Source organism: Sciurus carolinensis, chromosome 9 (genome assembly GCF_902686445.1).
Source record: "Sciurus carolinensis chromosome 9, mSciCar1.2, whole genome shotgun sequence".
Classification (NCBI taxonomy): Eukaryota; Metazoa; Chordata; class Mammalia; order Rodentia; family Sciuridae; genus Sciurus; species Sciurus carolinensis.
Window position 1 is genome coordinate 29,142,301 of NC_062221.1, and position 13,870 is coordinate 29,156,170.

The 13,870-nt window shown below is 49.5% G+C and overlaps 1 protein-coding gene across 2 annotated transcripts; it reads left to right on the plus strand.

Annotated features, from left to right (window-relative positions):
- Positions 1-615: 615 nt before the first annotated feature.
- Positions 616-10,282, plus strand: LOC124993792 (cytochrome b-c1 complex subunit 1, mitochondrial). 2 transcript variants are annotated; one of them, XM_047565575.1, is made up of 13 exons: positions 616-773; positions 1,026-1,169; positions 3,019-3,105; positions 3,821-3,950; positions 4,175-4,373; positions 5,503-5,582; positions 7,526-7,641; positions 7,879-8,022; positions 8,143-8,303; positions 8,433-8,518; positions 9,147-9,235; positions 9,579-9,654; positions 10,096-10,282. In XM_047565575.1, the coding sequence occupies exons 1-13, from the start codon at positions 705-707 to the stop codon at positions 10,158-10,160; spliced, it is 1,446 nt and encodes a 481-aa protein (XP_047421531.1). In that variant the 5' UTR covers positions 616-704; the 3' UTR covers positions 10,161-10,282. The 2 variants fall into 2 exon arrangements, with proteins under 2 accessions (XP_047421531.1, XP_047421532.1); XM_047565576.1 differs by having other exon boundaries at positions 624-773; positions 1,029-1,169.
- The last annotated feature ends 3,588 nt before the right edge of the window (positions 10,283-13,870 follow it).

The following is a 13,870-nucleotide window of genomic DNA, read 5'->3' on the forward strand; positions in this document are numbered from 1 at the left end:
TTGTACCAACCAAGTTATATCCCCAGCCCCCTTTTTAATTTTTGATACAGAGTATTCTCTAAATTTCTCTGGTTGGTCGCAAAATTGTAATTTTCCTGCCTCAGCCCAGTAGCTGTGGCTACAGGCGTGTGCCACCATGTCCGACATACTTCATTCTTTTTTTTTTTTCCAGGTGCTGGAATGGTACCCAGGGTCTCAGACATGCCAGGCAAGCGCTCTACCACTGAGCCACACTTTCAGCCCTACGTCACTCTTTTAAAGAGAAAAATTGTGTTTTTTTAGCGGCCACTTCGTAATTTCAGTAATTCACGCTGGTGCTTCATGCCCTGGGCCCAGTCACAGGGCACACAATAACTGCAGCCCCGGTCCAGCAGACCTCTGCTCCTGGCCCGCAGAGGATTACAGACGCCTGCAGCTGGTAAGAAACCGTGCACTCTGCCTACCACGGGTGGAAGAAGGAGATAGACTGGATGGCCTGGATGGCCGGCGATCCTGCGCAAGGTGACTGGACAGCCAGGTGGATTAATCCCGCGCAGGCACTGTTGAACTCGCACACAGAACCATCCTAGCTGTTGTGAATAGTTACTGCTCCTCGTTAGGCGGCGGCTGAGCTTTAAGTCTTTCGTATTGCGCCGGCGCTTCAGGCCCCCATTGCGCCTGCTATGCGCATGCGCGGCGCGACTGCGCACTGACGGGGCTACAAGATGGCGGCGTCCGCAGTTTGCCGTGCAGCGGGCACCCGGGCACAAGCTCTTCTGCGCACTCGCCGCTCGGTGAGGTGGCAGCGAAAACGCTGGACTACGGGGTTCATGGCTTCGGGACGTGAAAAAGGAGCAGGCCGTTAGCGGTGACGGGTCGAGGTGGGGAGGTCACTAGGACAGGGCCACGGGAAGGTCACGGCCGAGGACGGGGATAGACGTCTTCCTGCTGCTGGCCTGGAAGTGGGAACAGGGGTGCTACAGCAGACCCCGGTGCTGGTGAGCGATTCCCTAACCCAGTCCTCCCTCGCCGCCTATCCCTTCCAGCAGCCGGCACTGCTGAGGGCGCCTGCCTTACGGAGTGCCGCAACCTTCGCCCAGGCCCTCCAGAGTGTGCCAGAGACTCAGGTCAGCCTGTTGGACAATGGGCTGCGAGTGGCCTCGGAGCAGTCCTCCCAACCTACCTGCACGGTGAGTGGGAGATTCTGTCGAGGAGCGGGGGGCCTACAGATTGGGCCTGCCTTCTTTACCTCGGTCACGGTGTGATCTTGGTCTCTAATCTTATATGGTTTAGGTTCGGACTATGGCCCACTCACTGCCAGATTGTCCCAATCACCGATTCTAGCCCAGCCTTAACTTTATGGGGTAATGTTCACTTTAGCCAGCATTCGAGTAGCACATGCTGCCTGCCAAGCAGTGGGCCAAGTTCTCTTCCATCGTTTTGCTCAACAGTTAATGTGAGAGAAGAAGCGGTGTCTGTCCTGAAAAATGAAGAAATGAAAAAAGCGTGATTCAGAGATTTTAGGTACCTTACAGGGGGTCCACAGCCAAGGTCACAATTTCCAGACTAGAACAGGAATACACTTCAAGAAATGCATTTGAGGGGATGCATTTGCTGAGTTGTAGCTCAGTGGTAGATCGCTTCCCTAGCATGCATACATGAGAACCTGGGTTTGAACCCCAGCACTATGCAAAAAAAAAAAAAAAAAAAGAAAAAAGAAAAATGCATTTGAAGGATGATAGAGAGATGGGTGATTTTCCCCCCAAATAAATAAATAAATACAATCCTCAAAATTGACCCAAGGAGGGCCTGGGGGTATAGATCAGTTGGTAGAGTGCTTGCCTTGCAAGCACAAGGCCCTGGTTCAATCCCCAGCACCGCAAAAAAAAAAAAAAAAAAAAAAAAAAAGGATACTGTGGAGTGTAAAATGCATCTTCCTTTCTAAGATATAGATTTGAAATAACATGTTCATCTCAGATAAACATAGATATGTACATCAACATCCTCCTAGGAAAGGAGATGTGAAAAACTTAAGTCATAAAGTGTTAAACTGGGCACAAAGGCATGCACTTGTGGACCCAGGTCCTTGGGAGGTACAGGCAGGAGGATCACTTGAACCCGTGAGTTTGAAGCCAGCCTGGGCAACATGGTAAGAACCCCCTGTCAAAAAAAAAAAGAAAGAGGGCTGAGGAGATAGCTCAGCTGGTAGAGTACTTGCCTCGCAAGCACAAGGCCCTGAGTTCGATCCCCAGTACCGCAAAAAAAAAAAAAAAAAGAAAGAAAGAAAAAGCCAGATATGATGGCACATTCTCATAATCCTAGCGACTTTGGAGACTGAGGCAAGCCTAGAGGCAAAGCATCCCTTGGGTTTAACTTCCAGTACCAAGAAGACAAAGTCCCTGGAAGGTTACTTCCTTAATATGATAAAATGTAAAATATATAACATCTAAACCAATAACTTTCTTCCTTAATCATGAAAGCATAAAATCATCAGAACAAAACATAACTTTCAGAATGGAGAAAATAAGTTAATGTTCTTTGCAAATAATAGACTTCAAACCTAGATAAAATAGAATCAACTGAAAAGATATTAAATTCAAGAATTTACAGGTAAATGGGTACAGTTAGAAATATCCCTAAGTACCAGGAGCTGTGGCACTTGCCTGTAATCCCAGCTACTTGAGGCTGAGGCAGAAGGATTGCAAGTTTGGGGCCAGCCTTGGCAACAGTGTGACCATTGGAAAAGGCTGGAGTTTTAACTCGGTAGAACACCCCTTGGCTCAATCCCCAGTACTGTTTACAAAAAAATAAAAAAAGGTCCCTAGAAGGACTGATGATGCAGCGTAAGTAACCATTTGGTTGGTTCCCTGTGCCATGGACTCTGCTTTAACTCCAAGTACAGGGATCCTTACTGGGGCAGCTTTCCCTTACCTTGGGACCCATAAGGCTTGTGGGGCTTGTGCTGAATTACTCAGGGTGGGTTGTGTGTGGGTGCTAGGATGATTTGTTTATTTCCTTTGCTGGGGACTTCTTGCCCAGGTGGGAGTATGGATCAATGCTGGCAGTCGTTATGAGACTGAGAAGAACAATGGGGCAGGCTACTTTGTGGAGCATCTAGCTTTCAAGGTGAGGCTCGTGAAGTCTTTGTCTTCCCTGAGTTTAGGGCTGCCTGTTTTGAGGCTGAAGGTCAGAAAAATTAACCTCTTGATTATAGATGTCATTTGGGGAGTGATCTCTGACTGGTCTTTCTGGAAGAAATCATGCGAGCTTAGCCTCTTCTGGTTGAACACTTATCTGATGACCCCCTGTATGAAGTCCCCAGAGCTGAGAAAACCCAAGGAGCTACAGTTTTCACCAGGCTGTGTGTGTGGTGTGTTCATGCCTGACTTGTGGAGCTTTTGTATATACATATATATGTACACACATATATAAATTTATGTGTAGTCTACAGAGGCGGCTATAAGCATACACACAGATTCATATGAATGGGATATGTTTAGGGGTAGGTCATATCACTTGGACACAGTCATGCTCATGGTTGTCAGGGGATGTGGTAAGGTAAAGTTAGGTTATTATGGGAGCTGTGGATATTAGGCAATACTTGCACTGGCCACGCCCTTCTATCCTAACCCTGACTGTCTCTATTTTGGCCCATGATATTGTGACTTTGGTCAGGCCTGCTTAGTGCTCGGTGCATACAGACTCTGCCCTACATCCCCACAGTCCTTTTGCTGAAGAAGGTACTTGTGGACCACTAGTCCTTTGGGACTAGCCTGTGAGGGCAGAGTTCCCAGGCTTTTGTGTGCCTCCTGATTGGTGTTTCCTTGATGTCTGGTTTCAGGGAACAAAGAATCGGCCTAGCAATGCCTTGGAGAAGGAGGTAGAGAGCATGGGGGCCCACCTTAATGCCTACAGCACTCGGGAGCACACAGCTTACTACATCAAGGCACTGTCCAAGGACCTGCCAAAAGGTAATGCCTGGGGGACAGGATTTGGAACAGAAGAATATGACTCCAGGGAAGCAGAGGACAAACCCCAAGAGTCCCTGGACTGGCTGCAGAATTGAATTACCCATGGGTTGTGACCTTGTGGCAGGATGACCAGTAGGGGTGGACAGCAGCAGGAGATGCCAGCTTTGGGGATTTTGTGTTGTCTTTGGTCTCCACTGGACACCTGAACATGTTCTTGTATCCAGCTGTGGAGCTCCTGGCTGACATTGTGCAGAACTGCAGCCTGGAAGACTCCCAGATTGAGAAGGAACGAGATGTGATCCTGCGGGAAATGCAGGAGAATGATGCCTCCTTGCGGGATGTGGTCTTTGACTACTTGCATGCAACAGCGTTCCAGGGCACACCTTTAGCCCAGGCTGTGGAAGGGCCCAGTGAGAATGTCAGGTGAGAATTAAGTTGTGGTGGAATGTGTACCCCCATTGGCCATACCCCTTCCAGGCCACATTTTTATTTATTTATTTTTTATTTATTTATTTATTTATTTTAATTTATTTTTGTTGTAAACAAATGGGATCCATGTTGTTTCTGTTTGTACATGGAGTAATAGCATACCATTTGCATAATCACACATTTACATAGGGTAATGATGTTTGATTCATTCTGTTATTTTTTCCTTCCCCCCACCCCTCCCACCCCTCTTTTCCCTCTATACAGTCCCTCCTTCCTCCATTCTTGCCCCCCTCCCATCCCCCATTATGTGTCATCATCCGCTTATCAGTGAGATCATTCGTCCTTTGGATTTTTGAGATTGGCTTATCTCACTTAGCAAGATATTCTCCAATTTCATCCATTTGCCTGCAAATGCCATAATTGTATTATTCTTTATAGCGAGTAATATTCCATTGTATATATATACCACAGTTTCTTTATCCATTCATTAATTGAAGGACATCTAGGTTGGTTCCACAGTCTGGCTATTGTGAATTGAGCAGCTATGAACATTGATGTGACTGTATCACTGTAGTATGCTGATTTTAAGTCCTTTGGGTATAGACCGAGGAGTGGGATAGCTGGGTCAAATGGTGGGTCCAGGCCACATTTTTAACAGACTGACTGCCTGTGTTGTTTATTTTCCTAATTCAAATAATTGGAGACAGTTTCTGTATTGCCATATGGTCCCTGTTAGCCTATTTAAATGGCTGTGTGGTCTTCACTTCAGTCTTGGGCTTTGTTTTAGGGTATGTTTCCATGTATTCCCTGACAATCTGAGGGAGGGGGCATGTGGTTGCAGGTGGGGGGTGGGTTTGAAAGCTCTGCCCCTGGCCCTCAAGAGCCTCACAGTGTCAACTCACACCCTCCTCAGAGAGGGTTGTGAGATTGTCTTGAGGGCAGATATGAGGCAAGGCCAGATGAGGCCTGTCCTCTGGGCCCTGAAAGGGTAGCTGGCAGAGATGAAGGCGTTTAATAGGGCCTGTTCTTCAGAGAGGCCATGCCTCTTCTCAGGCCCATTTTGTATGATCAAAGTTGCTGTAGATTGGGAGAGGATTTGATCCATTGGCTGTATGTTTTACAGGAAACTGTCTCGTGCAGACTTGACTGAGTACCTGAGCAGGCATTATAAGGCTCCTCGCATGGTGCTGGCAGCAGCTGGAGGTGAGTGATGGGTTCCTTGAAGCGAAGGTGAATCCTAGCCTTGGTAATCAGAACTGAGATCTTCCACTTCAAGAGACCTTGTTTCTGTCCTATCCTTGAGGAGAGTGACCTCTCTTCTCTGCTTTCAAAATAGGGTAGGATTCTGTCCTGCTGCCATTACTGTGTCTGGCCACACAGGGGCACTCCCATCTAGTACATGTCTCAGTTGGCATGTACTGCTGGCCCCTCCCCAAAGCTCAGGCCTCTCTTTGTCCCCCCTGGTGCTAGGATACCTAGTTTGTGACTGGTGGGGGACATAAGCTCCTCGGTAGGCCTTGCCATTCATTGCCATTGGGTGAACAAGGCATTGGGTATGTGATGATGCACACTTGATAGGTTGGGAAACACCTTGAAGGCACACAACGTTAGGGGAGCTCAGAGTTAGAGATGGTGGGGACAGGTGAAGCATGAATTGTTTGAACAGAGGTGTGAACGATGGTAGGTATTTGTTAGGTGGGGAATGAGGGGCCTTGGCAGATGGGTAGAGCAGTGTAATGTCCTGATAATGTATTTTAAGATTTGTTCTGCTGAGTGGGGTTGGAATAGAGGCAGGCTAACTAGGGAGAAAGTGTGTCAAGTACCTGGTGGGAGGTAGCAGGAGCCAAGGAAAGACTTGGGTTTTCTAGATTTAGGTTTTCTAGTTGGAAACTTCATACAGATCTGGATGTGAGTAGGGGAGCGGGTTTAAGAATGCCTCCTGCTTATGGTCTTGGCAGCTGGGTAGGTGAAAAAAGACTGATAGGAAGAGTATGACTGAGGGCTTTAGAGCCAGGAAACCTGGGACTGAGGGCAGTGTGAGCTACTAAAACGTCAGACTTTTTCAGTGATAGCAGAACTGGGGCAGGCTGTCCACTGCTACAGTGACCACTGGTTAAAACACTAGGGCATCTGAGGCCTCTTACGGAACTGAGGAGGTGAGGCCTGGCAAGGAGTCCTGAGGGTGTAAGTTTGTGACACTCCTTGTAAGTGTTCTCAGCTTTCAGAATTAATCACTGCTTTCAGGACCATCTCCCAGATCTGCTTGTAGTAGGGCTTGAGGGATAAGGCAGCCGTGCACCCTTATTCCTAGGAGCACCAGTCTTGTCCTTGATGCAGGTGAGATGCTTCTTTTAGAATGAGAATTGGCACTTAGGTCACATTGTACCCCCTCCCCCACTATTTTTTGGTAGCAGGGATTGAACCCAGAGGCACTTAACCATTGAGCCACATCCTCAGATCTTTTTTATTTATTTTGAGGCAGGGTCTTGCTGAATTGCTTAGGGTCTCATTAAGTTGCTGAGGCTGGCTTTGAACTCACGATTCTGCTTCAACTTCCTGAGCCACTGGGATTATAGGCATGTGCTGCTTTAAAAATAGTATCCCACTTTTATTTATTTATTTATTTTTGGTGGTGCTGGGGATCGAACCCAGGGCATTGTGCATGCAAGGCAAGCACTCCACCGACTGAGCTATCTCCCTAGCCCAGTATCCCACTTTTAAAGTGTGCTGTTTTTTCCAGGCATGGTGGTGCATGCCTGTAATCCCAGTGGCTCAGGAGACTGAGGCAGGAGGATCGTGAGTTCCTTAGCCAACTCAGTGAGACCCTGTCTCTAAAATAAAATATAAGAAAGGGTTGGGGATGTAATTCAGTGGTTAAGTGCCCCTGGGTTTAGTCCCCGGTACCAAAAAAAAAAAAAAAAAAAAAAAAAAGGGTTCTGCTTTTTTCTGACACCATGGGAACTGTTTGACCCTGAGGTGCCTATCTTGCCTATGAGGTGGGGTTACTTGGTAGATACTCCTCTTCCCTCCTCTTGTCTCAGTATCTTATCTTCCTTCTGCTGTCTTTACTGAGACAGGGCATGGGGTCTTGTACCTGTCTGTGATTTCCCATAGCTAGCCAGTAACTCCATTTCCCATATCCTCAGGAGTGGAGCACCGGCAACTACTAGACCTCGCCCAGAAGCACTTCAGCAGCATCTCTGCGACATACCCAGATGACACTGTGCCTACTCTAAGTCCGTGCCGCTTCACTGGAAGTGAGGTATGCTGCCTGATAGGCAGGGATGCTGCTGTCAGCTGGGGACCTCGAGAGAACCCTCATGTGCATGGTTATCCTTGTGACTCCATAGATGTTTCAGAAGTTGGGAAGGGGTCCTGTGGCTGTTACCTGAGGATGTTTTTGCACATATGTACATGTTTCACCCACACCAGCTATCCTTTCTGTTGTTCCTGAAAGTCTGGCTGTACTGTTCCTCAGCCTTAACGTGTACTCTTTCAGATTCGCCACCGTGATGATGCCCTGCCTTTGGCCCATGTTGCCATTGCAGTAGAGGGACCTGGTTGGTCCAACCCAGACAATGTGGCCCTCCAAGTGGCCAATGCCATCCTTGGCCACTATGACTGCACTTATGGTGGTCGTGTGGTAAGTGCCAGGATTGGGCATAGGACCTTGCCTTCAAAGAAGAGAGGGTGCTAAATTGTGGGTTTCAGGGTGTGTGGGCCAGAGACAAGAGGGGATACTGACCATCTTTGTCCCTGTCAGCACCTGTCTAGCCCACTGGCTTCAGTTGCTGTGGCCAACAAGCTATGCCAGAGTTTCCAGACCTTCAATATCTGCTATGCAGAGACTGGGTTGCTGGGTGCATACTTCGTCTGTGACCGCATGAGCATTGATGACATGATGTTCTTCCTGCAGGGCCAGTGGTGAGTGGCAGCTGGGTACTACTGGGTGGGATAGGAGTCTTTAAACAGAGAGGTGGGAGGCGAAGAAACAATATATTTGACTCTCTCAATGAACACTACCATACCCCTATCCTTTACTCCCTGCTGTAGGATGCGCCTGTGCACCAGTGCCACAGAGAGTGAGGTGATTCGGGGCAAAAACATCCTCAGAAATGCCCTGGTATCTCATCTGGATGGTGAGCCCTTCATTGCTATAGGAAGGGGTAGAATAGTGCATCCTAGCAGTAACAGCTCATTGTATCCACTGTTAAAATCCAAGGTTGAGGGGCTGGGGATATAGCTCAGTTGGTAGCGTGCTTGCCTCGTAAGCACAAGGCCCTGGGTTCAATCCACAGCACCGCAAAAAAAAAAAAAAAAAAAAATGGGCTGGGGGGATAGCTCAGCTGGTAGAGTGCTTACCTCGAAAGCACAAGGCCCTGAGTTTGATCCCCAGTACTGCAAAAAAAAAACCAAGGTTGGGGGCTGGGGATATAACTCAGTTGGTAGAGTGCCTGCCTCGCATGTACAAGGCCCTGGGTTCAATCCCCAGCACCACAAAAAACAAAAAAAACAAGATTGGAAAAGAAAATATTAAAGGTAATGCCATGCCCCACCACCCCATCTGTAGGGGTTTGAAACTTTAGGTAGACATGGGGGTGGCCCAGGTTAGTAGCCCCTTACTATAGAAACAGGTTGTTAGAGAAGTGATGGTTGTGGTCTGGGGTCAGAGCAAAGCCTTTGTTAACCTGATGTCAGTGGTTGTATGTGTATCTGTGGGTCCAGGATTGGACTGGGTAGACTATTGAGCTTTCCCCACCATTAAAGGTACCACTCCTGTGTGTGAGGATATTGGACGCAGCCTCCTGACCTATGGCCGCCGCATCCCCCTGGCTGAGTGGGAGAGTCGGATTGCGGTAATATGGGCCCCTGGGGAAAATTCTGGAGTCTTGGCCTAGCATACCCCTGGGGGAGGGGTGGGATGTTGATGCCTGACAACTGACCATTCCCATAGGCATCTTTATTGTCCTAGATAACTGTCACCCACAGGTGATGTAGTCAGAAGGTAAGGCAGAGGCACCGGTGACTATAGAGATGGTGGTAACCATGGAAGTCTACATTAGGGAAAACCTTGCCACCCTTTTTGGGTTGTGGGGATAGCTCCACAGTACACGAGGGAGATCTTGGTTAGCTGGAGGACGTCGACTGAGGTGGTGCCTGGTGCCTGTTAGTCAGTTTGTCTTCTGCTTCTCCCTGCAGGAGGTGGATGCCCATGTGGTGCGTGAGGTCTGCTCCAAGTATTTCTATGACCAGTGTCCAGCAGTGGCTGGAATGGGTGAGTGTTCTAGAAGGTCTGCTCTTTGTCCTTTTCCTCAGATCCTTTTCGTAGCCTCCCCTTCCACTTCTCCCCTACCTCCAGCCTACACTGAGAGAAGCAGTTTGAGGCCCCCAAGAGGCTCTCCCGTGTAGTCTGGCTGCCAGGGAGTTCTTGCTCAGAAAACCTGTCCCAGCAGCTCCCTGACTCCCTGCCAAGGTGCCTCCATCAATATCCCTTACCCACAAGGTAACGGATACCCTGCTTGTTGGGTGGGGCTCTAAGGGCTTGAGCAAGAAAGGACAGGCTCTGCACCCCTCAGGGAATGTTGTCTTCCCTCTCTTCACTGAAAGCCTGTCTTGTGCTGCTCTGGGCAGCAGCTCTGAGCTGGGTGTGGCACAGGGCCAGGTGTCCTTGTACATGCCAGGTACCCCACCCTGATGCCCCACCTTATCCCCACAGGTCCAATTGAGCAGCTCCCTGACTACAACCGGATTCGTAGTGGCATGTTCTGGCTGCGCTTCTAGGCAGGATGCCTGTGTAGGCAAGAGGGTGGGACCAGGGCTTATGGTCCCCCTCCACAAACATGTCACTCCGGCACCTCAAACCCATGCAGCAGATTACCACCAATAAAGTCCTCTGTTGAGAATTGTGTTGTACTTTTTTAGTATTGGTGTGGAGTCCATCAGTCTATGGGGGAGCAAGTACTTCCCACCAGTTCTGCTTCCCATACAGGCTGATGTGTTCTCAGCCAGGGGTAAGATGGGGGCTGCAGCATAGAGGCCGGAAGCCTTTGATGCTTGAAGGGAACTGATTCCAGATGTTTCCACTCAACATGTGGCATGTTCCTTAGCCAGCCCGTCTCAAGAGTGGGATGTGGCAGTTCATGGAAATAGCCCCAGCCTGTGCCTTAATAGGAGTCCCAGCCTGGAAACTGGGGGCTTGGGTGGCAAACCCCTCTCTGTGGACCCTATACGTAGATTCCTTCTGGCAGTCCCTGTTCTGCTGGGACAGATCAGAAGGGGCCAAGAACTGTCCCTAAAGAAGCCTTCTTTGTTTACTCTGAATCCTGGAAGAGCATAGCCTGGGGCACAGCGTTCTCTTGGTTTCTAACTGCTGCCTGTACAGGCAGGGTAAGAATCCTTTGCCTTGATTTGCCACTGACTCAGGCTCCAAGAATAACCCTGAGCTCAGTGGGGCCTGAGCCCCCTCCCTCGATACATCTGTCCCAGGCAAGTCCTGAGCTGTTAGCCTGTGGATCCCCTCCCCATTTCTTTTATTTATTTTTTATGTGGTGCTGAGGATTGAACCCAGTACCTTATACATTGCAGGCAAGCACTCTGTCACTGAGCCACAACCTCCTCCCCCCCATTTCTTGAGACAGCCAGGACCTTGTGGAGCTCTCAGCTGCCTTGTCCTTATGTTTACCCCTTTGGGTCCTGGTCCCCAAGGCAAGTGGGCAGGTATGCCTCGCTTCCTGTACTCCCACCCTGTCTTTACATAGTCAAGTTCCTGGGGAGCCCCAGGGGGAGGAAGGAAGTGAGGGGCCTGAGTCTCCTCTTAGGATATCTCTGGTTGGGAGTCATGAGTTGGGATCATGGGACAAGGTTTGTGGAGACAGGGCTATGCTAAAGTCTCCCCAGCATCCTTGCCTGAAAATAGGCAACGCAGTCTCACTCTGACCCAGTGCCTTTGCCTCACCCCTACTTGATGCCACAGGTTGTCAATTAGGAGACATCTGTCAAATGCCTTCTACAGCCTAGGTCTGGGGCATTCAACAAATTATCTTCCTACTATATAACCAACTGGAGGGAAGCTGTTGGGCTCAGAACCCTGATGGACCAAACCCCAGTAACTTGAAGAGATGTGGCACCCACATAGGGGGAATCATTGTCAAGTCTGTTGCCCTCAGTGTGAGCTCCTGGAGGCGAGGGCTTGATTTTTACACCAGTGCTTGACCTCCAAAGGCCAGGTGGGCTGGACAGAAGAGCTGGAGCTGCTGGGAATTATCTGGTCTGCATTCTATGCCAGGACATTTGATCTTTCCTTTAGAAACTTGTTGGGAAGGTATACTGGAGGTTACTGTGAAGGAAGTGACTTGGTCAGAGCTGAGATTTTATTGGCACAGGGACTTGGCTGGATTTCTGTGGCAGTCCTGTTGAGCCACACTGGCTGTGGCCATAGGAAGAGCTGGGGTGGGTTGTGGAGGTACTTGCAAGAACATATCTAGCAGTGCTGAGAGACCCAGAGAGGAGTGAGTTGGAGGGGACAACCTGCGCAGCTTTTGCCATGATGATTCTGGTGAGGATTTGGAGGCATCTAAGACACAGTGGGATCTGTATAGCTAGGACCCCAAGAAGCCCTGCTTGGACACATGGTGCTGCTATGTGGCAGAGCTGGTGATCGAGCCAAGGAAAGGAGAGTCTAGGGAAGTATAGGAGGGAGAAGTTTGAGCTCTGAGGGTCTCAGTGCCCTGGAGGAGCTGCAGGTAGATACTGGCCTCCAAGGCTATGCCTGAGGTTATAAGTACTCATCTCCATCCTTCTACCTTCCCAGTAGTCTCTCCTAACATCTGAGTGACTCCCTCACAGCAGCCCATCCTTTCTGGGTGCACTTCAGTTCTGGTGAGGTTTGCCTGTACACCTACATTCTCATCTGGGTCTCCAGTTTTTCCTAAAGGCTGATCCATATGTACATGTATGTCCATACTGTGCACTTCTCTGAGACCCTGCTCTCACCTACACTTGCTGTGCAGAGGAGATGACAGTCTTAGGGGCAGGGACTGCCTCTGATGAGAATATGTTTGGTTTTCTGCTACCCTCACCTGGAGCACACCTTCCAGGGGGTGGGAGGTCCTGGGACACAGCTGAGGAGACCCTGATCTTGGAAAGGGTTTTGGGCCCCATAAGGTCACAGCACTGTGTCCTAGGGGTGGGGGACAATGGTGGTGGAAGTAAAAATGGGCAGATCCAGCCTTTCTGGGCAACAGGAAAATAGGCAGTATTATCTGGTCCTCACTACTCTGAGGTTTGGCCATACCAGAAAGTCCAGGGGAAACATAATAGAAGTTCTGTCCCCATTTACTGACTCAACCCATGAATCCATCTCCATGGGAGGAAGGCTGTAGGGTCGGGCATATTGGAAGGGGTCTAGTAGCAGTGGTAAATGTAGATATGCAGTGGGCTTCCCAGAATTATCTAGGACTGGCAAGAAAACAAAGGGATCAGGATCCGACTGGGGGCTGGCTTTTCTTGGGAGTGTCTGTCTTGGTGTTACCCAGCTGAAGAGATATGCATATACAGAGACTCACTTCCTCTGGACTTAGGGGTAGACTGTTTATAGTCTCAGTGTTAATTGAAGGAGAGGGAAGGGGGAAATCAAGGGGAGAGGAGTGAGATGGGGGAGGGGTGTGGTTGTTATGAAGGAGGAAGTTACAGGTATCTTGAGGGTGACTTATGGGCCTGATAGGGCAGTTGGGTGGAAGGAATCTACAAGAATAGATTGAAGGAACTCCTGCAGATCAGAATAAGGACATGTAGGAGGGCTGGAGGGCTGGGGAGGCCCTGGGTTCGATCCCCAGTACCAAAAAAAAAAAAAAAAAAGGACATGTAGGAAGGGGGACCTGGCTCAGGGCATGGAAAACAGGAGGTGGATTCCTAAGGGAGGAGCTGCCACAGTGGGTGGTCTCACCCTCCACATATAGACAGCTCCCACTCCCTGAAAATACAGCTGGATGGCATCTACCTGGGACTAACTCGAGTCATGGTAGCGGTTGCAGGGGTATTGAGATGGACAAGTATTCGTAAGCATGACACAGGTTCTCCCTCCTCCTGGATTCTTCTTTCAGAGAGAAGGGGTGCATTCAGCCCAATGGGGCCTTGGTCTCCCTCAGGCCTGGAGTCCCTCCTGCTGGGGGCTGCTCTGTCAAGGAGGTTGGGTGGGGCACAGGACACCCACCAGACAGAAGGATGACTGATTCACAGGAGTGTCCTTAGTCGGGACCCATGGCCTGCAGGCTTGTCTGGGCACCCCCTGGTTGGGGGTGAGTCATCTTTCACTGCAGCCCCCACCCCCACCATCCTGTTGCTACCCTTTGGTATGCAGGAACATCACATTTCAGCCTCCAGCTGTCTTCACTGGTCACTCTGACCTACATGAACCAAGACTTGTAACCCCACATGGGGTTGAGGAGCTCCCTCAACATCTGTCGAGAAGCTGGAGGATTCCCAGAATTCAC